Source organism: Lates calcarifer, linkage group LG11, assembly GCF_001640805.2.
Source record: "Lates calcarifer isolate ASB-BC8 linkage group LG11, TLL_Latcal_v3, whole genome shotgun sequence".
Lineage (NCBI taxonomy): Eukaryota > Metazoa > Chordata > Actinopteri > Centropomidae > Lates > Lates calcarifer.
This window is the reverse complement of record NC_066843.1, coordinates 16,455,396-16,478,182: the sequence shown is the minus strand read 5'-3', so window position 1 is coordinate 16,478,182 and position 22,787 is coordinate 16,455,396. Positions and strand designations below refer to the sequence as shown.

Sequence of the window (22,787 nt, the reverse complement as noted above, 5' to 3'; positions counted from 1 at the left end):
TTAATTTTACCTCATATGGTATTTGCCAGGATGTAGGATTTTGATCTAATCAGAAACAGGAATATCCAGAATATTAAAGGGAATGCTCTCTGCGCATAATCTATAGCAGATCAACATGACGTTATTTGTAAAATTCACCAAAGCACAGATTCAGTATTCAGGTGGGGTAAACCTTTTGCACGATGCACTACATCATTTGATAAAGTTGATCTTTGATGAGATCTCTGATGTTGAGCCAAAAGTTAGGTGAACTGAATTCTAAATTTGCAGAGTCAAAACATCTTACTGTGTCTTTATGAGACAGTACACAAAGTCAAAGACACTGAGAGTGGGATTCAAACCTACAACCTGCAATGTAGCCCCAGCAGCAGATCCTGGATCTGTTGTGCTGCTCCCTAAAAAGACAGCTATACCATTTAGCTAATTCCCATCTGGCTCTGCTCCTCTGTGGCAACAGTGGGGGTGTGCAATATGACAGAGCCAATAATAAGGCATTAGCATATTGAAGTGAACTGATAAAACTGTCAATCACACAGAGGCTCCAGTGCCAGCATTGTGTCTGTGTGTAGGCTACGTGTGAATGTGTGTGTATCTTAGCAAGAGATAGAGAAAAAAAGATACAGCTTCCTATTCACTATTGTTCTTTTTTTTCCTCTATCAATGTTTTCTTATCTTTGCTTTGGCAGCTCACATGTATCTTACATATTCTGCCAATAAATCCAAATGAAACTGAAAAAAAGATAAAATACTGAAGAGAGAGCAAGAGAGAATCTCTCATGAAAAATCACATTTTCTAATATCCTCCTGGGATTTATGTACCTAACTGTGAAATCAGTGAATTTTAAGTGATCCTATTATATTTTTATATCATTTCTGATCTCCTCTGCCATCACTCCGACACTCACATTTGATTGCTCTGGCAGCTGAATAAGCTTTTGAATATAGTGGAAAGTGAGGGTTTCTGTCTGCGCTGTAGCCTATAATAAAGTGAATTATGAAGCTGCTGCAAATTACGTTCATTTGGTCTTTTCCCTCCTTGAAAATGTAATTTTTAATCCCAGTTTGATCCTACTTTCTAGGATGAGTACAAAAAACCCCACTCTCAATAATTTAAAAATGTGTGCTAACCGGATCCTGCATGGAGGAGAGAAAAAAGTTGTTGAACATGGATTTGGATGCTTTCATCCTTCACTCTAATAGCGCGTTTGAAAGGAGTGATGGCAAAAGATGAACAGCCAGAGGCAACACCCCCTCTCCTCCTCCTCCTCCTCCTCCTCCTCTCTCCCCCCATTTTCGCTCTCCTCATCCATCCATCCACCCCCACCCCCCCACCCCCCAACTCTGCTGCCTGGCTGCCTGGATGGTGCGTTTCAGGAGCGCACGCAGGACGGCGCCGGGGTTTCCCTTCTTCTTCTGTCGGATGGAGACGGGGCTGAGGAGGGACCAGGTCCGGTCGGCGGAGACCAACCCCGGAGTAAGGACTCTGCGTTTGTAAAAGAAAAAGAGGAAACCGGGAGAGCGGACACGCGAGAGAGAGACAGAGAGAGGGGAGACACGGGGGAGGTAAAGGGGCCATTAATAACCTGTTGTTTGTGTGTTTTTGTTTCTCGTCTGGGGGTGAAAGCGCGGTGGTGGTTGTGCACAGACGCACAGAGACGGATCTATAAAGCGACATATAACAGCTGCTTGGACTTGATTTGGATGGTTTAAATGATGATTTGGGGGAAAAAGGAGGAAGCGCGTGAACTGAGATGATCCTCTGTGTACCTTCACTGCTCAGCGTCGTGTGTGTGTGTTTTTGCATTTGATTAATAGCAATGTTTAATTTTCACGTGCGCCTCTGTAACAAGCAAAACACGTGAGGTTAATTGATTTGGAGTTGGTGCGTTTATAATCCAAAGATTTATTTCCCAGGCAGGTAGACTGCTTAAAGCGTAAAATCAGGTGCTTGTGTGATGCTGCTGCTCTTGATGGTCATTTTATCATTTTGTCAGTAAACAATAGAAACTGCAGCGTTTTATCAGACATGAAAAACAATTACAGTCGCTGGCTGGAGCCATTTAATTTAAAGGGGGAAGGATGAGAGCGCCGCCTCAAGTCTGGAGATGGAAACTCTGCAAAACATGTCCCTTGTTGCCACTGAACTGGAATCATTATTAGGTTTAGAGCAACCACACAAGCTGCAGTGCTTTTATTGTTTAATGTCCAGGAGAGGGATAACCTCTATTTAATCACCTGTTTCCCTTCCATCCACTGGAGGCCCAGGATGAGCCCACATTACAGAGATGATAACCTTCTTACATCATCTGATCCTGCCAGTTTCCAGACAGCCGTGGGTTTTAAAATAGGATCTCACCCTAAAAAAAGCACAAAAACAGCAGCCCTGTTACCTTCATTTTTTTTGTTAGGTCAGAACAGACAAGTGTAACGCTCGGGGCATCAGAGGTGAGCAGACAGGCCGACCACATCAGGGCTGACGTGCTGGTGACAGAGCTGAATTGTGTGGCTCCCTGTGGCAGCTGCTCTGCATGTCCTCAAGGGTTTGTGTAACCGCACAGGTTAGCACAATAGATGAAGCTTTTGTAATGTTTTTTTTATTTTGTGCGCGTGTGTGGGGTGTTTGCATTAGGAACAATGTCAATAGCCATTTATATTGATCCAGTTTGTAACAATATCATTTCCCTCAATAGTTCCCTGTTGACTGGAGTGAATGAAAGCAGGTTATTCAGCTGCTGTAATGACAGACAGGACACCTGATAAGTGTTTACATTTAAACATGAGGGAGGAGGAGGATGGAGCTTATTTGTTTTTCATTACACTGTCAAACGTGTTTCATAGCTGGTGTGGACGCTGCATGATGATGAGATGATTAGTCGGTTAATCGATTAATGTGAGGATTTGCTGCTTTTGTCTCATTTATATCACTGAAAGCACAAAACAAGCAGCACAAAGACTTCAACCTGGGGGAATAGTGATCAGTATCTTACACATTTCTGATGTTTCATAGACAATTGATCAGTGAATTGTGATAAAAAAGTGATCAATCATGACAGTAATTGTTAATTGCAACCCTATATTGCCTGATGATGAAGTATAGTAGTCGCCTTTTACACCTGTTAGCAGCAGTCTTTACTCTTATTTTTAATTTCCCATAATTCAATATAATGTCAGCTGATTTATTTAAAACAAACATATAGTTTGCTGTTCTAGTATCCTGGGTGTTTCTTCTATGTATCACAGAGCTGCAACTGTACAATATACAATAATCAATTAATAATTGATGAATCTATTCATCTATTAATGGACACAAAAGGTGAGTTCATTTGTGTATTAATTGATTAATAAATTGATTGTTTAGTCCCTAAATCTCAAAAAACAGTGATAACTGTGTGTCACAAATTATTTTACTGAGCCCAGAATGATGTCTTCAGCATGTTTGTAAAGTCCAAAATATTCAATATATAATAACAGAGATTTTAGACGATGGAACCAGTAAATCATTTTGCCTGATAAATAACTTAAACAAATGATCATCCAATCAGTGATCAGCTAGTTTTCTGTCAGTCTACTAATTGACTTTCTCTTCTGGTGATATATAAATGCAGTGGCTGTTCACTGAATACAGAGCTGCATTTTTGCTGACCTTGTCTGTCACTCAGTCATGCATCCTTCTCTCACTGTTTCTTTTATTTAATATGCCTCTCACACAGTCACACACAAACACACACACACAGCAATCTATGTTTCTTTGGGGTGTCTAACCTTGACTTTTTACTTTACTTTCGTTACTTTCAGAAAAACACTGATGGACCTCTAAAAAAAATCTAACTCCACTTCTTTTACATTTTAATTCTGTTTCCTGTGGTTTCCCCTGCAGATCCTCCGTCATCTGAAGGTCTCCTGCCTCTCTTCCAAGGTGTGTCTCTGGGATTGTGTTTAACATGCACACTCCCAAGAGTGTGTAGTTGTAGAGCCAAGAGGTGTGTTTAGTGTGTGTGTTTGTGTGCGTGTGTGTGTATACTTGAAGTGAAGAGATGGGCTCAGTGGGAGCGGAACGCCGCAGGCCCACGCCAGTCCAGACGCCAGAAGAGAGGGATGTGTGGCGGGATGGAGGAAGGGCTGGATGGAGGGATGTGGGGAGGGAGGGCTGGAGAGAGGGAAGAGAGAGCGGCGTGGTGCAGAGCTACAGCTTCGACTCGTACCAGCTGGAGGAGGAGGAGATCAATAAAGACGCCCCAGAGCGAGGAGTGCTGGCTCTGTCCGAGCCCGGTGAGGGAGTTTCTGTTCTCACTAACTCTGTGTGTGTGTGTGAGTGTGTGAGCGTGTGTATATAAATAGTCGAACAAAGAACAAGGTGGGCAGGAAGGAAAGAAATAGATGTATCAACAACATCAATTTATCAGTGAAAAAAGAGGACCACATGAATATCCATCTTTTACTCCAAAACACCAGGAAAAACAAAGAGTGTTAGATACAGAGCATATTACATATTACTGTCTCACTGTGCGTTTAGTGGGGCACCACCTGCACCACATTTTTACATGGTACTCTGTATGTATATAGACAGGAGGTGGACAGAATATCGTGAACATATGTAGGCTACTTTACTATTATCCATATTCACAGTTGGAGTGTCCCCATAATTCCTTAATATTCCATGGAAGTTATCATTTCCAGTGTTTTCTGTATATTTTTGCCATGTTACAGAGGCACTGCAGTAGAGTTTGATGGCGCAGAGCCGTTTTAAAGAGAGCCCTGTACTGAATATTTATAGAGTACATCCCTATTTCTTCTAATAGACAAATGTAAATAAGGAAGAGAAGGAAAAGATTTATCAGCAACAACAATATATCAAAGTGGAAATACAAATATCCTAATAACCAATGAGAAGAAAATTAAGTTTTATTTATTTTTTGCACCTACTACAGTGGTGTTTCCCTCAGTGTGAATTTTTAGTTGACTGACACTCTGTGACTGCGCAGGTTAGTCACTCTGCTGTGATTTGAATCAGAGAGAAATGTACGTGAGATTACAGGACCCGCTGCTTTGAGCTCTGACAGCTGCAACCACAACTACACCCACGAATGAGAGACAGCTAACACCAGCTAGACCCTCTCTCAAATGTCAGTCAGCTGCTGCCAAAGGAAATGCCCACAAAGAGGCTTGAAGCTTAAACACAGTGTCTGCTAAGATGTCCAAAAAAGGTTTTATCCACTTTAAAAAAATTGAAAATTATGCACAATGGCTGCAGTATCATTATGGTTTATATGTCCTTAAACCAAAAGTGAGGGGAATCCAAATTTCAGTTACACTGCAGTGTGTGTGTGTGTGTGTGTGTGTGTGTGTGTGTTTGTAAATGACAGTGGAGGCGGGAGTGAATGAAAACAGTGATGGGAGAGAGAAGAAAGGAAGTGTATGTAAAACACAGTAGGCAGGCTTGTTAACAGGAAATTGCCTTGTTGCCTGGTTACAAAGGGCACGTTAATCAAATCAGAAGTGACCAAGGACACACAGCGAGGGGCTCCAGATTGTCAGAAACCCTCTCTCTGCTCCCCGTCTCCTCATCCTTTGCCTCTGTCTCGCTGTCTCCTGTAGCTGTCGGTCTCCATACTTCAGTGTGCAACCAAGAAAATAGAAAGAGTGTGCAATCTCTGCAGAGACTGAGTCTGCCTTTCCCCTTAAAGAAAAAAAACTAACTCAGAGATGTGAGAAGGCAGAAGACTGAATGAATCTTAGGCTGTCATCGCAGTCCTGCACCTACGCTACAATCTGTGGTTCTACTAAGGGACTGTAAGAAAATCGTTTAGGGGTTGGAGATTAATTTTTTATTTCATCCATCCATTGCAAAATAATTGATAGTTTCTTAAGCAGATACATTTAAAAACATTTTATTTACCCCTGAAGGAACATGTAATTCGTTTGGATTCCTTTGAATGGAATCTGTACAGTGTAATGCGTGAGTCGGAGCTACAGATGGCTACACATTTGAATAAAAAGTGACAGCATTAGCATGTGTACACTGGTGATGCACATTACCAGTTCCATTACGATCATAAGGTTTAAATTGAGCTACACTATTACTGACATTTTACCAATTTTATACTGGTATATTAGAGGGGCAAAATCCATCCTAAAGCACTTCCATATTAGTTTTTGCACTGAAATGTCTGAAATGTTAGTCACACAGTGTGAGCAGTGCTGTGGTGTCTTCATTGGATTTTCTGTTAATGAGGTTTGACTTTCTGCAGGCGGTGATGTTTTCCTCCTCTGCAGCCGTGATGAGGACGTATCACTGCTCATGCTAACTACACAGTTTGCTTCATTCTGAACAAATCTGCTGCTGTAAGCCTAAACTGCTTCACACCCTGTGTGTCAGGCTTTTTTTTTTTTTTTTACCCCAGAAACAACAAACCCAACAGAAAGGGAAATGTGGTGATTAAAACAGGCATCATGTGGATTAGTCAAGTAATCAGGAGTAGGAAAATAATTTGTCAACCCCAGTTATCATCATAATAAATTAAATGCATCAGTTAAAACGTGACATAAGATACCCTCAAAATTATTGGGGTTTTTCCCCTCAGTTTGCTGTCAAATCAAAATGCTCAGAAATCATTTGGAGCTGTTAATAGTAGGCTCACAGGATTAGGAGCGGATTATAAACAGTTATATAAAGAACCTGCACATTACATTTTGACCATGAAACTGACTCAGCTGCAAAACACAAAGTCCAGGTTCTAACTGAAACTACTTGTGCAGCTAGCCCACTGATTCATCAACAATTCCTCTGATCAATCTTTCACCGGCACAACAGGAACAAGGTCCTCTCCAGCATTAGTTGCTCTATCAGCAGAGCAGAGGCGTAGCTGCTGCTGCTACAGCTACATTCATCCTGATTAGCTATAATGAAGATTGAGTACATTGGCTTCAGACCTAATTCAGATGTTTTGAAGTCATTTTTATCCTTGCTGCTTGAGCATGATTTCATACTCTTTTAATTCTCTAACCCTTGACTCCCTCATTCCCGTTCAGACTTTGAGGAGCCGATCCCTGACGACCGTTACCATGGCATCTACTTTGCAATGCTATTGGCTGGAGTGGGTTTCCTGCTTCCCTACAACAGCTTCATAACTGACGTGGACTACCTGCACCACAAGTTTGAAGGTATAACAATGCAGGAGCAGATAAAACCACGAATGTTCTCACAAGAAGCACCTATAGAGTATTCACAAATTTTTACAGACACATTCATTTCCAACTCCCAGGAGTCATAGCTCTCATGTGTGTGTTTCAGGCACTTCCATAGTGTTCGACATGAGTCTGACGTACATCCTGGTGGCTCTGTTGGCCGTCATCCTCAACAACGTGCTGGTGGAGAGACTCAGCATGCACACCAGAATTACTGTGGGTAAGTCACACAGGAACCCGCTCACAGACAAATCTCTAATTGTGAAATATTTCTCATTATAGGAACTTATACTGTTGCTCATTTATTAATGACCCTCTGGGAAGCTCAAGGCTTATCAGAGCAGAATATGCAGAGCATAAATTGGAAGACAGTAAAAAGAGAGAAGGGAAAAAAACACTGCAATAATTCTCCTGTGTTTTTATTCGTAAACTGTTTCAAACAAACTTTGCCAAAGACTGTGAATTCACAAGGGGCTCTCTTTCAAAAGTGCATGTATTTTTTGTTTTACTTTGTCTTTTTGCTTTTTTAAAGTCTTGCATCATCCTCAGTTTCTTTTTTCAGCTTTCAAAACAAGTGAACTCACGATGCTATTTAAGTAAACCATTCACACATCAAGGCAGATTTTACATCAGGTTTGTGAAAGCCTAAGCCTAATACTGGAGAGATTAAATATGGCCCAAAATTATTCATAAAAAAGCTGTTTTTTTAAATTACCACATCTTTGCCGTGTAAATATTTCTCAGTTAGACACTGATATTGGAGACTAACATGGAAATATTAAAGCTCTTCAGCTGCACCCTTATATAACAAACCATTTTTGAGGAAAAATGAGAAAAAGTTCTTTAAAAATGTATGTTCCCCCAGGAGAAGTTGGATATCTTTGCACATATACGGTGTATGTAAGCACAAGGTTTCACCACTGTACCCTCTGCTGCTTAAAATAGCTCTGCTTGCATCCTTGAGGAGATGTCTTTTGAAGTGTGTTGTCTGCTCAGGAGCTTGTCTCTGGAGATAATAAACTCGAGATTGGACTTCAGTTAAAAGTGATACTGTTAGCAGTTTGGCCCTGTCAAATATGTGTTCAGTGCAATCACAACATGACTGGGTTCAGTAGCATCTCATCACTGTCCATTTGTCTGTCTGTCTGTCTGTCTGTCGGGTTTCTTTGTCTGCAGGTTACATCTTGGCTCTGGGGCCATTGGTCTTCGTCAGTGTATTTGATGTCTGGCTGGCAAAGTTCACCACAAGGCAGGCTTACATTATCAACCTTGTGTCAGTGGGAGTGGTAGCCTTTGGATGTACAGGTACTACTAATGCTAATCTATCTATCTATCTATCTATCTATCTATCTATCTATCTATCTATCTATCTATCTATCTATCTATCTATCTATCTATTATATTCTAGCAATGGATGAACTGACTGTGTAATGTGAAAGGTGTCGCTCACACTGACAAACCCACGGGGAATTATCACCCAACTGTGCTGCTGTGTCTGTCTTTTAGCTAGAAGAAATAATCAGCAGCAGGCAGCTGAAAAAAAGTCTCTATGCGTAAAAACCCACTATGCATGACCTGCACAGCACCAAACAACAGACAGACACAATTAGCAGCTAGCTGGTGAACATATCAGCCAGATATTTCCCTCAGGAATTGATGGAAACAAAAACAGAGCCAAAAGGAGAGTGAAAATTGGACTTGCCTTCATCAGGTGGACAAAATCAGTGCACTACCTGCCCTGGACAAAATGGCTAATAGACAAAGTAGCAGGTGAACATAGTGGAGCGGAAGTGCCTGATATTTCCCTTAGGAGTTAGTGGAGACCAAAACAAAGCTAAAAGGACAGTGAATATTGGACTTGCGTGAACATATTTGCCACCACAACCTGATAAGATGGTAACCTGTTGGCATGTGTACGTCTTGTCACGTTGCCTCCAAGTGGTCAAATATTAATTATCTCAGGTTTAAAGATTGGAAAAATAGTGCTGCACCATCAAACCCTGCTGCAACACCCTCAATCCAAGTTGAACATAGAATATCCAGAATATTTTGATTATAGTGAATTTGATTGGACCATCAGGAGTTATGGGGAGACCTATAAAGTGGACATAAATATTATTACTTTAATGTATCATACAGAATGCAGGTATAAATAAAGGCTCAGAAGTTACCTTAGAGTATAATTCAAACCTGTCTGACACAGTCACTACATGAAATCACAAGTTTTCATAAAAGTTAGGTTTATTGTGCTGCTATTAGACTGCATTGTGCTACATTGTAAAAGTGTTCATGATATTCTGTCCACCTCCTGTACTGTATGTACACATATGGAGCATAATGTTTATAGTATCAGTCAGAGCTGGAGAAGCAGCAGTGTCAGGACAAACACAAACACAGCAGAGGCTGTAGTCATCAGCTGCTGCTAAAGACTTTCATATACTGAGCCAGTTATGTTGTTGTCACTGTAACTGTGAGTAGAGAGCCTTTCAGCCAACAGAAGTAACAGTTTAATTAGTGGAAGTCCAGAGGTCAGAGCAGCTTCTCTCAAGTGTGTGTGGAGGTTCAGGAAGCAGTGCCTCTACTTAAAGTGTTGTTGTTACAGTGTTGACTGTTGGGCCACTGTTTGCACTGATAACCACTTCCTCATCCCTCCCCAGTGCAGCAGTCCAGTTTCTATGGTTACATGGGGATGCTGCCCAAGAGGTACACACAGGGAGTGATGACTGGAGAGAGTAAGTACGCTCACACAGACAGATCTCTACCTGGTTTATTTCCCTCTGGTCTTACCTGTCTCTCTATTTCGACTCTGCCTTCCTCTGTCTCTCCAGGTACAGCCGGGGTGATCATCTCCCTGTCTCGCATCTTCACCAAGCTGCTGATCACCGATGAGAGAAGGAACACACTCATCTTCTTCCTCGTCTCCATCAGCATGGAGATGCTCTGTTTCCTGCTCCACCTGCTGGTCCGGCGCTCCAGATTCGTCCGCTACTACACCAACCACGCCCAGGGCAAAGACCCAGGCAAAGGTCACGACCCGCGCGACAATGGGACTGGATACAGGGTTCACCACGATGTCACTGCAGAGGAAGTAAGATTTGTAAGTGTGTGGACACTTTTTGATCATACGGTGTGTGTGTATGTGTGTGTGTGTGTGTGTGTGTCATATATGCATATAATGAATACACTGAATATGCCGTGCTAGCAGAACATTGGATGGCTTGGTCACATGGTCCACCACTTTGGCCCAGACTGAAATACCTCGACAAATGTAATTTTGTACAGACCATCATGGTCCCCAGAAGATGAATCCTAATGACCGGTGATCCTGATGTTTTCTAGAGTTTGTCCAGTTCTTTGGTTTATGAGTAAATACCTGCTAAACTAATAAAACTTCTGTCAGCTTCAGCTTTAGTTTGTGATTAGTGCTAATTAGCAAATATTAGCATGCTAGTATGCCAACCTAAGACACATGATGAACATGATTAACATTATACCTGTTAAACACTGCCACGTTAGTGTTGTCATTGTGAGCATGTTAGCATGCTGACTTTAGCATTTAACTCAAAGCACTGCTGCCTCTACAGTAAGCAGAGCCTCACACAGCTGTTATTATGGCTGTAGACTCCTAATGTGTCCAATTACTCCCTATTCACTATATAGTGCATATTATTCAACCTCTACCAGTTTATGTCCACACACACATACAGTGTATAGCATCCATGACATGTACACTACTCTCTGCTAATCCTATGAAGCATATGCAGTATATATTAGGAGTAGTGAATGAGTGAATGAGGACGTGTACTGTTTGAGTTTTTGCGTCTGCTGCGCCGGCAGTTTGTCACGGTTAACTTTATATTTCAGATGTTTTGCTTCAAGTCAGTATTTTGCAAATGTGATTTAGTTGCTTCAGTGATTCAGTATTTTCTCAAGTCTGTCTTTTCAAGTTATATCGAGAGATCGACTCCTCTACTCCACATGGACCAGCTTACTCTCTCATTAAAATTTCTTGTACATGTTTCATTCATCAAACCCTTTGTAAATGTTGCAACAACAAACTGTTTCTGAACTCAGACAGGGAAAAAATGTTAGGCCTTTAAACTGTGGTGTCATGCAACTCCATTACTTTGCTAATTTCTGTGAGGAGTGCGTCAGTGTTAACGTGCACACAGGAATTGAGGTCTGTGTGTGTTAAAATGCAGAATCATTTATTTAAGTCTACAGGCTGCTTTTTGGCTGCCACTCAGAAAGAGGAACAGAAAGAGCAAGGGATTTGGGGAGGGGTTATTAGGGATGAGGTATGCAGAGATAGAGAGTGGTGTGGGTGACGCAGGAAAAAGATGACAGATGGAGTTTTAGAGAGAAAAGGACAGGTCTCCTGTGAACAGAGAGAAAATGAGAGTCACGATGTTTAGAGGGAAAAAGGTTGGAAGAAAACTGAAAGGTAATGAGAGGTGAGATGGGGGTCAGAGAGGCAGCCTGTCAGGGGGAGGAAGAGAGAGGGATCATGACAAAAATGAAACGAAAAAGTGAGCAAGGAAGCAGAGGAGAGAGGACACAGGGCAGGACACCGGTCCTGACAGACGGAAAGAAATGACACAAGAGGAGGAAAATCCACTTTGTAGTCACGCTCAAAGCAGCACTTTGTAGCCTGAAGACACAGAGCTAATATTCCTCATCACTGTGTGTGTGTGTGTGTGTGTTCAGAGCCTTCAAAGGAAAACACAGCCCCTCAGGCTGTCGTCTTTTCATATGTGCGTGTTTGTGTGTGAGGGAGGCCCCCCTGTGTTTTAGTGTATTTGTGTGTGTGTGTGTTGGTGTGTGTGTGTGTTTTCTTCATCTGGGGGCTGATTGAGGCAGCTCTTTGTTCTGGTTGCCGGGGGAAACCAAAGCAGCGCTCTATATTATTGGATAATCAAGAAGAGTGGTGCCCTCTGGCCCGCAAGTCCTTCTAATCAACTAATGGATCTGTGTGCGTGTGTGTGTGTGCATGCGTGTATACGTCGCTGCTTGTGCAGACCTGTGTGTGATGTGCATATGAAGAAGTGTGTGTTTGGAAAGATCCATGACTAGAAGGATGCACATATATGTTTAGATAAAGAGAACATGTGTGATTGTGGATTTCTCTTTCTCTGTGTATGTGTGTGTGTGTGTGTGTGTGGCTCCTGGGCTTATTTGCAGTCCATTCTGCAGTCTAACATCATTACATCAACCTGCAGCCACTCATAGTCATCCTCTCTAATAGCCGCTGCCATAAAAAGCTGATGTCATGCAGCCAGGAAGCCATTATCAATGAAAAAAAAAACAACAAAAAGATGAAGTTCAAACCAATGCCAGAGAATATGTATATTTACTGTGTGATGGTTACATCTAGTGTTTTCTAAATTAACTTCAAAAAGCCTTGAAAATGCTCTCATAAAGTGAACAACAAAATTATGGTATTTCCTTATGTTTCTCAATTTTCCAAAAATACTAAAGTAATGAGGGGATTTAACTAATCATTTATAAAATTAAAATTTGAACTTGGGGGGTTTATATAATGTAATGTCTCTCACGTGTCTGAAAAAGTCTGTGTGTCTCTTCAGGGAAATGGTGGGACAGGACCGTCCTCTACAGAAGAAGGCGCAGAGGACTTTGTTGGTGGTACCTATGTGCGATTTGATGCCCCAAAAGCCAAGATAAGGAGGAGCTGGCCCGGTGTCCGTGGTACTCTCTGTTTTAATCTCATATACTCACTGCTCAATTACCCTCTGACTCTAACAGATGGATCTGGAATTTGACTGTGTCCCCTGGTGATTATTGGAAAGAGGACTGTGTTCTTAGTGAATTTACCTGCTGAACTGAGAGCTTTAGATTTTTAAATGACGTCCTGTATTTATGTGTCTTCTCCAACCAGACATGATCCTGCATCGTTACGTGGTGTCCCGTGTGATCTGGGCCTACATGCTGTCTATAGCAGTGACCTACAGCATCACTCTGTGTCTGTTTCCTGGGCTGGAGTCAGAGATACGAAACCCCACCTTAGGGGAATGGCTCCCCATCCTCATCATGGCCACCTTCAACATGTCGGACTTTGTTGGCAAGGTGAGACGCTTAAATGTTATTTCCACTATAGCACCAGCTTCACTTCAACCTGACCAACTGGTCAATAACTATAGAAAATTCTGTACTGGGTTTTAGAGTCCTGCAACAGAGGCTGCTGTTTCAAGAAATCAAGATAAGATATGCACTGACAGAAGTTGTCACTCATTGCAAAACCACATTTTTAAGTGCTGCTGTTGGTTGAAAGCTGGATATGAACTTTAATTTGGTCCATAATGGAGAGGCTGAATCCAGTCCAAGCCTTCCTGCCACAACAGATCAATAGGCCCACAGACAGATTACTACTGGACTGTGCAAAATACAGGAAATCATCCAGAAAGCTTACGTGGCTTGCACTAATAAAATAAAGGATATTGATGCTGACGGGGAACGTAACGGGACAGTAAAATATAATTAATACAAATATACCTGGAGGTGGGGTTGCAGCATCCACAGCACCTCTATTTCTCATGGCTCTGGCTGAACATCACCTCACAGTGGGAACATACATCGCTCATCGCTCATCAACAAACATGCAGCGTGCCATACCAAACCCACCCAGCACTAGGCCCTCTGTTTGCTGTATGGACTTGTTTTGTTTACAGATTGTGTCTGCTGCCCCCATGTGGCCCAAAAAATAGCAAACAAATAACAGTTATTGCAGGTTTACAGTAAAGTACAAGCTGTTTTAAACAATTCGTAACCTATTTAACTTCATCTCAATTTAATCCAAATATTTGAAGTAACCCTGTCCTTTTATTTATACATTTATAGCCTCAGGTGTAAAATCTCTGGTCTGTCTTTGTAGAAAAGCTGATTTGGAGGTGTGGTGTCATTATTTAAGCTTTTGAGTCCAGTGAGTTTTTTGATGACGGCACTTTTATCCACGTTATATTTATCATGTATATATATCATCTAGCAACCATTAGAGGTGTGTGTAAATTATTTGTCAGATTATTTTCTTGAGTATAAAACCCATTTTACTTTAAGTGAGATATCTGTGTTGGTCAAACTTGGCAACACTAGGAAATATCATTCCACGTGTCTACAGATTCTGGGATTTAATTCTACATGAGGCCTCTCTGTACCATAGAGGCTCTGAAGAGACAAAGTCACACTATAACACTGACGTTAATCTTGTGAAACTGTTGAAGGAGTCGCCCCATTTATTAAACCTGAGAGAAAGGCTGGGAAAACTCTGGTTTATTTTTGGATAATTGCACTTAGCTCAAAGGCTTTATCTGAATATTCAGAAATGAAACCTTATCTGGTGTCCTCAAGTCATAATTGTGACTTTGAAGGGAAAAAAGTTCTGTGAAAGTTGTTTGAATTGTGTGCTTCAATTTTGTTCTCATGGCAAATTTTACATTTTGCTGAAACAGAAAAATAGAGATAAGGAGAGGAGAAATTAAACAGAAATGTTGAAAGGAAAATTAAGGTAGCTTAGAGGTAAAAAAAAAAAAAAAAAAAAAAAGAAAAGAAAAAACCTCATGATAAGAAAGTAAGGAATGGAGTGGAGAAAATTATTTTTCTTTGGCATTTTATTTGTTGTGCTTCCCAATGAAGCGTAGTAAGCAGCTGGCCCCTCCAAACTTACTGAAACATCCCCTGCTCCTCAGATCTTGGCAGCGCTGCCATACGACTGGTCTGGAGGCCGCCTGCTCTTCTTCTCCTGCCTCAGGGTGGTCTTCATCCCTCTGTTCGTCATGTGCGTTTACCCGGCCAACGCACCCACCCTGTCCCATCCCGCTTGGCCCTGTCTCTTCTCCCTCCTCATGGGAGTCACCAATGGATACTTCGGGTCTGTGCCGATGATTCAGGCCGCTGGCAAAGTGCCACCTGAACAGAGGGAGCTGGCAGGTGAGTAGACACCTCAATGGCAAATAATATAATATGTAGAGATTGTTAGTAAATGTTGGCATCTTATCTTTGACACACTAAAGTGATGTTGATTTTTTTTTGTCTTCTTTCACTGTCATTTCAGTGGAAGAGAGTGAAATAATAACATGTCAAACGCTAAACTGTTTACAGAAAATTAACCAATTGATAAAGCTATTCATCATTTAAGTGCTTTATTTTCTTAAAAAGGCAAGAAATGTGAGGATTTGTGTTACTGAAATATCTTTGTCATCTTGGGCTAGTGGAAATAATGATGCCAATTTAGCTTTTTGCTTTTTATTAATAGATTTTTTAAAAAAGATATAGCATGGTAATGAGCTGTTTCCCCTTGTTTTCAGTCTTTATGCTAAGCTAAGCTAACTACAGTAGCTGCTGGCTCTAGCTTCATATTTACCACACAGACATGAGTGTGGTATCAATCTTCTCATCTAATTCTTGACAAGAAAGTGAATAAGTGTATTCCCTAAAATGTCAAATTATCCCTCAAACAGAATACTTCACAGTAAATAAAAAGCTAACTGTCCTCTGGCTTTGGCTCCATATTTCCCAGACATGATATGAAAGTGACATTGCTCATCTCGTTTAACTTTCAACACCAAAATAAATACATGTATTTCCCAAAATGTCAAGTAAACAACCAAAGATCCACCCTCGCTACAGGGAAACAAATAAGTCTACTCACTGTGTATAAGCTGGTTTTCTGTTCTCTGTCTGTATCAGCTCTACAGTCCTTCTCTGCTCTGTGCATGTCTCTCCAGGGAACACCATGACAGTCTCCTATATGACAGGTTTGATGGTGGGCTCTGCTGTGGCGTATGCAGCGTACAGCTTCACCGCTCCAGGAACAGGAACACACTTCTCCGCGCTCAACATACACACACCTGCCAACGGCACAGGGTTCTGAATGTCTACACACAATGAAAACACCCACACACAGAGATATGGACGTAAAACACACATACATGTACACACACCTATCAGCCATTTACACAAGAAGCAGCACAGACTGATGGACTTCTGATAGATAGATTCTCCTCTCATTGGCTAAAGGAAGTGGAATAAGAGACTAAATGTGAAATGTAGCGTTGAAGGAAATGATGTTTAAACAGTGGAAACGTAGCAGATTTCTTCACTCACTCATTCTCCAGCCTGGCGATCCAGTGACCTTCATGTGCTTGGCTGTGATGAACTTTCCCCTGGAGGTGAAGAACAGGAGCTGTGCACCTGTCAGCCCTTTGAGTGTCTCACCGCGTAATTACTGTCTGCATGTGTGTGAACAGATCGGCTGACATTTGTTACAGTGTAAAGTCAAGTGATATCTCACAGTGGGGAATGAGCGTGTCACAGTTTTCAAGGAGACCTCGTGTCTTGGGTCACATTACATTACATTTCATGATCTCTCTGAACTGTTGTTGCTCAAAATAGAGATATGATGTCAGTGTGGATTTTTCTGGACTGGTTGTTTCAGATGTTTCCTCATTATAATCTCCTGCGATGAAAATATGACTGATATTTTTTGACACTGAGTTCCATCCATGGGGATTTGATTTGGTTAATGTTATCAAAAACCTCCACCTGCACCATTTAAAAACAACAACAGTGACTTTAAAGGTGCTATATATAAGTTTTTGCTATTGCTACATAGCCAGTGTTAGCATTAACAGCTGTTTACTTACCAAGAGCCTCAGCCATTGTTGCCTCTGTGCAGCGCTACTTTGTCATCCTCTCATGTTGGACTGAGGACAGACTGGGGTTAGCTGGTTAGCATGCTAACTTCAGTGGAGCAAAAGAGGTGATAGAAACAGGAATAAAGCAAGAGTTAACACTGGTGTTGCTTTTCATCGCTGGAGACAGCTCTTGATGAGTAAAAGAATGAAGTTTGATGTTTAATGCTAATGCTGGCTATGAAGCAGTAGCAAACACTTACATATAGCATCTTTAAGGGAGTCCATTTTAATTCACAGAGTCTTTAGCTTCAGTAAAATGATGTTTCTCTTAGAATAATGGAATATGTGGACTCACATATGTATAATTATGAGAGGGATTTAAACAATTGGAAATACAAGCAAAGTCTTTGCCAACTCAGAACCAAACACACCCTACATACAAATGTATATACAATATGAGTCATCAAAACATTTTGATACATTTTACAGGAAGAGAAAAAAAGAGGGACTTTGATATAAAAACATATATTAAGCATGTAACGAGATATAACTGAGCAGTTAACACAGCGACACAGAATTGGAACTTGGAAAATTAACTTTTTATTTTACTGTGTCCTTAAGGGGGGTTACAGTTTTCGTTTAATGACATACAACTGTCACACAAGATACTGTCAAAACTCAGTTTCCTTTGAGTTGTTGAGTTTTTCTAGACAGTATCACATCACATCAGATCTTTATCTCCCCTCACCAAAAGGCGTACTGAAATCTTTCCTGTCCATCTTTCAACTCAGTTGTATTTATTTTCATTTTTAATTCTCATGAGCCTTATATAGTATATCTGGGGGAAAAAAAAAGAAATGAATAATGTTAAACCTTTTTGCGGTCATTATAATTATCTTTATTGGCACTAGCAGCTGCTCTTCCCTGTTACACCAGTGCTAAAAGAAGAAGAGAAGGAGCAGATTTCAGTCTGTTCAGTGAGGTTCACATCACTTCGTGCACCCCCTGATGGCTGAGAGGAGAACAAAATGTTGGTATGAATTTTCATAGATGGCTTGTGTCCCCTCTTTGTCCCTCTGAACTGTGTATGTGTTTAACGTCCATGTAATGATGTGGGATATTATGAGAGGGAAAAAAACAAGTAGTGCCAAAAACTCTGCCTGTTTCTGATCAGTGATAATAGCTGAGAAAAAAGTGAATGTAAAGTTGTAAATGTACAGAATAAAATACACTCAAGGCAGTGAAGAGCTTTTTTTTTTTATCCACATCAGAGCCTGTAGAAAGTATCAGACTCATATCTTTTGTAACTGCGTAGCTTTATTTAGCTGAGGTGATCTGGAAAGTACCTGTTTCCTTTAGTTTTATTTTTTTTCCAACACAGACGCAGCAGCCTCCCCAGCTTCTCAGTTCCTCCACGTTTCCTGTTGGATTTGATTAATTTTTCAGCAATAAGAGGATCAGCAGAGTTCAGCGTTTATGCATTATGAAGAAAACAGGCCTCTTTGTAGAAAGCCACAAAGTGCACTACATTATGTAGGTGACGGCTTGAATGGGGCCCAATGTCGGTGCTGTTTGAAAAATGGTGGGGTGCCATTTGGGAGCTAACCTCATTATTGTATGTAGTAGGTCCTGCTGTGCTGATGGTGCCATACTGCCCAGGGCCAATCTGCTCTCAGTGAGCTGCTGAGTTTGAAGGTGTTTTTAGTTATTTTTGGTCAGATGTGTCATTAAAGGACATAAAAAGTCTCTTTACTCTCATTTCTCTCTTTCTCTGGTGGAAACTACAGGGGCATTTTGAGAGAAGGGAGAGCCCACTTTTAAAGAATTGCACCAATTGAAGCTACATTTGAAATAACAAGGGTAATTTCCTTGGACCCAGTGTGGTGATTTCCCATTGCTATAACCAGCTTAAACTTTAAACTGTTCAGTGGAGAGAAAATGACACTTTGATTGTTTAAAAAAAGACACTTTCAAATCTTATAAATAATCTCCTGTAAGAACAACTGTGTGCACACTGGATTTTTTTTTCTCTCGCAATGAATAATTTATCATTTCACATTTTATTTTTGGCATTAGCTGACATTTTTATCCACAGTTACATATGATGAGTTTAACAGCACTAAAATGTGATCACTAAAAATAAAGATGGCCGACTGCAGGGAGAGCAGAGGTCAGAGACACAGGGCTGTGGAGCAGAGAGGAAAGATAATCATCAGGTGATGTTTTTGCCCCTGATAGAGGATGTCTCTGGAGTTGGCTCTGCAGCTCTGGATGAGTTGATTGTACTGTTGCATGCAAACATTCTGGCCTGTTTAAAAAATGTAAATTCTGCATTTTATTCTCAAGGTCTCGTATTTGTCAGCTTGCCATGTAACTTCCTGTTACTGTGTTTTTTTTCATACCAGTTACAGTTTCTCACCATGAACAGCAAAGAATTTCCTCGGAAACCGTGTCATAGTGACTATTTTAGACTGTGCACTGTGAAATATCAGTATGGTGTAAAATCAACGAGACTGAACACAGATGTTTATATGTATATATCTACTGTAACAAAATATTTTGCAGACGAAATTTGTGACAAAAGAATAGAAGAGAATTAAGAGCTTTAGTGAGTTGGGTGCAGTGAGCTGAATTTGGCCATTTTGCTGGTGTCATTATTGCATGATGGTTGGGTATGAAATTAGCTTTTGATGTAAAATCCATACATGTAACTAAAGGGTTCAACAGCCAGACTCTAGCTGATTATTCTGATGACGTCTGGCCTGTTTTTTAAAATGGAAGGAAAATTACCTCATGATTTGAACCAGGACTGGGTGCAAATTGTAGCCATTCAACTCACAGTGTTTAATTCCAAACATTATTTCTGCCTAAAAAATCATATATGTGGCTTAACCCATCAAAATGCAGCTGATATCACGCTCCTAACCTGCTAACTTGTCAGAGCAGGTACCAAATTCTCCAATAATGTGAGCTGACATTTTATTTTGTTGTGCATAAGCTTCATGATTTCAGTTTAAGACAATGGATTTTCCCAAAAAGTTTGTGCCCAACATTGCACCATCAGCAGCGCTTAATAAACAGTTGTTTATATCTTCGTCTGTTGCCTCATTTATGTGATGTTGTTGCTATTTCAGCTGTTACCTATTTACATAGAAGAAGAAAAGACACGTTATGGTTTAGATCAGAGCTTCTCTATGTCTGTCAAAACAGGAAGCGACCACATTCAGTCAGTCTGATTTTTTTTCCTGTTTAAACAGCTGTCAGCAGAACAGATCTGCACCACAAAGCCTCAAATCTCACAAAATCTCAACTCCAGGCGTTATTATAAATGTTTGGTATTTTTCTTGCTGAGGTTTGTGTTGAATATGAACCATCAGTAACAGGTTTGATCAGGTCGACTTTAAGTGTGTCATGTGTAGCAGAGTGAGCAGGTTGTGGCAGCCAAGACAAAAACAAGAGATGAGAAATTTAATGTGGTAATGCTCTGTGTGATGACAGCGAGCATCTTCCCTACAGAAGTGTCCTTGAGCAAGAATCTGGATTCTCTCTGTGTGGTTTGACAAATGAAATGAAGCCAGTGCACGAAAGAAATCTGTAGTCACCTCTCCTCTCCAGCAGATAGCGCCGCTGCTCAGAGAACAGCATGGAGGGTGGTACAGTACGACGAACTTCAGGTCCAAACTGATGCTGGTGTGGAGAGTTTGTATCGCAGATCAGAGGCTGTGTCTTTATTCAGCTTCATATCTGTGCCAGACCAAAAGAAAGAGGTTCTGGTGGAGGGAAATTCCCCCTTTTTTTTTTTTTACCTTTGACCCTTATGTTGTAGGACAGTGACTCTGCTCAGGACGCATAACCATGCAAGTCTCAAGCAGATTATCTTCTACATCGCATCTTCTACTGCATCTTGTGTTCATAGAGTTACAGAGGTCAGAGTGTTCTGGTGGAGCTGCACCCACTGTATATGTGCACAGACACCTGCTCTATGAATATCTGGGTGTTTGTGTGTGTGCATGCATGTGTGGGTATGTGTGTGTGTGTGTGTGTGTGTGTGTGCTAATTTTGGATGTGGCTGCAGGGAAAGAAAGTCTCTGGCGTGTGACAGAGCAACTGATCATTAGTCATTCTGCTCCACATACTGTAGAGAAGAGGAGATGAGGAGGAGAGGCAAGATGGAGGAGACAGTGGAAGGGTAAAGAGGTCTGGTAGTCTGTTCTCCACTCAGTGTTTTACTGTTGCTGTGTTTTAAAGATCTATATTCTGTATATGCTTTTCAAATGGATTCTGATGACTCTGTATGAGCAAATTAAGCAAATTCTGATAAACCAAGCAGTATTATTGTTAGTTAAATTAACATGTGCCTCCTAAACCCACTGCTTCCTTCAACAAATTGTTCCATTAGATTTATCTTTGGGCCTGTTTAAACATCTGTTTTTGCAAGAAACCTGGACAAATGGTGTCCTCTTCCTTTCTTGTGCCATAAATCAGTGTCACTCTGTGCCACAAAATGCAGAATGCAACTCCAGTCTTGTTTGTTTGAATAAATGAGGTCCATTTACTGATGTGAAAATGCTACATGTGGCATTTTCACATCAGTAAAAAGTGTTGCTCTTCTTCTTTACTGTCTCCGTGGTGTAGATCAAACCAATTAAAGAGGGAAGCAGGACAGATTTCTATGGGAAGACATTTGTAAAAATACATTTGATATCAAAATGACATCTGAAACTGTTTGACTGGCCAGTCACCTTCTTTCTAGTAACTTCCTTGTCTTATATCTTGTTATCACAAATGCGATGTTAGTAAACAGACACGTATGATTACAACATAATGATGCCTCAATAATCAGAATCTATCAATAATTACCCAGACATTTATATAGTCCTGGTCTAACTTTTAGGGTGCTTCAGTTTTTTTCCATTTTTTAAATGTAAATTAAAGCATAGAACAAATAAACAACTGGACATTTAACAAAAAGAAATGATTGAATCTTAAACCTTAGACTTAATATACTCTGAATCGTTTGCAGCTGAACACACATGTGGTATTCTTTCTTACTTTCTTTACAATGGAAATGAAACATTCATTCATCCATCCATTATCTATACAGCTTATCTGTTAAGGGTCACAGGGGGTACTGGAAGCACATCGCAGCTGACATCGCAGGACCAACACATATAGACAAACAACCATTCACACTCACATTCACACCTATGGGCAATTTAGAGTCACCAATTGACCTAGTGTCTTTGGACTGTGGAAGGAAGCTGGAGTACCTGGAGAGAACCCACGCAGGCACAGGGAGAACATGCAAACTCAAAAAATAAAAATAAAAAAGCCCTGGGCAAACAGGGGCTTAACCCCTGAACCTTATTACTGTGAGGTGACAGCTCTAACCACTGCCCCACCGTGCCACCAGAAATAGAACATTGTTTGGTAAATTTGTCCTAACACTGTTGCAGAAGTTTCCACAAATGTGCTGCACTTGTCGGTCACCATCACCTTCTGTCCAGTTCATCCCAAACCAGATCCACTGGCTTTAAGCCTGGAGACTGAGCTGGTCTTCTTCACATGAAGCCACTGTCTCGTTCTGTTCTTCTAATGTTTTGGGTCATTACTTTGCTGTAGAATGAACCTCTGACCAACCAGTCTGACGTCCTTATTTTCTTAACATTTTCTCACTTTGTTATGTCAGAACTACTTCCTATAGAACAGTATGGTCCTAATAATACATCAGAAGAAGTAGTAACACAGCTTGTTGGCCTCATTCATCTCCATTGTTGTAGGAAAGCTGTAAGTTAAACAGTTTCTTCATCGCCTTTTTTCCATTAAATTTACATGATCAAGGTTTTTTGTTTTTAATGTTGGACAGTTTACTGCTGACCTTTGTACCATTTACAGTTCTTCACTGCTTAAATAAAAACTGGGAAAATAGGGCGTCCTTCAACTTTTGACAGTTAA

At 40.8% G+C, this 22,787-nt stretch overlaps 1 protein-coding gene across 2 annotated transcripts; it reads left to right on the top strand.

Moving 5' to 3' along the window:
• Window positions 1-1,339: 1,339 nt before the first annotated feature.
• slc29a4a (solute carrier family 29 member 4a) lies at window positions 1,340-19,922 on the top strand. 2 transcript variants are annotated; one of them, XM_018667692.1, is made up of 11 exons: window positions 1,340-1,563; window positions 3,878-4,269; window positions 7,030-7,161; window positions 7,292-7,405; window positions 8,362-8,490; window positions 9,843-9,917; window positions 10,014-10,273; window positions 12,771-12,891; window positions 13,082-13,269; window positions 14,886-15,126; window positions 15,924-19,922. In XM_018667692.1, the coding sequence occupies exons 2-11, from the start codon at window positions 4,035-4,037 to the stop codon at window positions 16,067-16,069; spliced, it is 1,641 nt and encodes a 546-aa protein (XP_018523208.1). In that variant the 5' UTR covers window positions 1,340-1,563; window positions 3,878-4,034; the 3' UTR covers window positions 16,070-19,922. The 2 variants fall into 2 exon arrangements, with proteins under 2 accessions (XP_018523208.1, XP_018523207.1); XM_018667691.1 differs by having other exon boundaries at window positions 10,014-10,282.
• Window positions 19,923-22,787: the final 2,865 nt, after the last annotated feature.

Bases quoted from the DNA above. Each gene is read 5' to 3' on its own strand.
- slc29a4a (XM_018667691.1), top strand. From the start codon at position 4,035: ATGGGCTCAGTGGGAGCGGAACGCCGCAGGCCCACGCCAGTCCAGACG. The intron at 7,162-7,291 runs GTATAACAATGC...TGTGTGTTTCAG, and splicing joins CCTGCACCACAAGTTTGAAG to GCACTTCCATAGTGTTCGAC. The intron at 8,491-9,842 runs GTACTACTAATG...ATCCCTCCCCAG, and splicing joins GGTAGCCTTTGGATGTACAG to TGCAGCAGTCCAGTTTCTAT.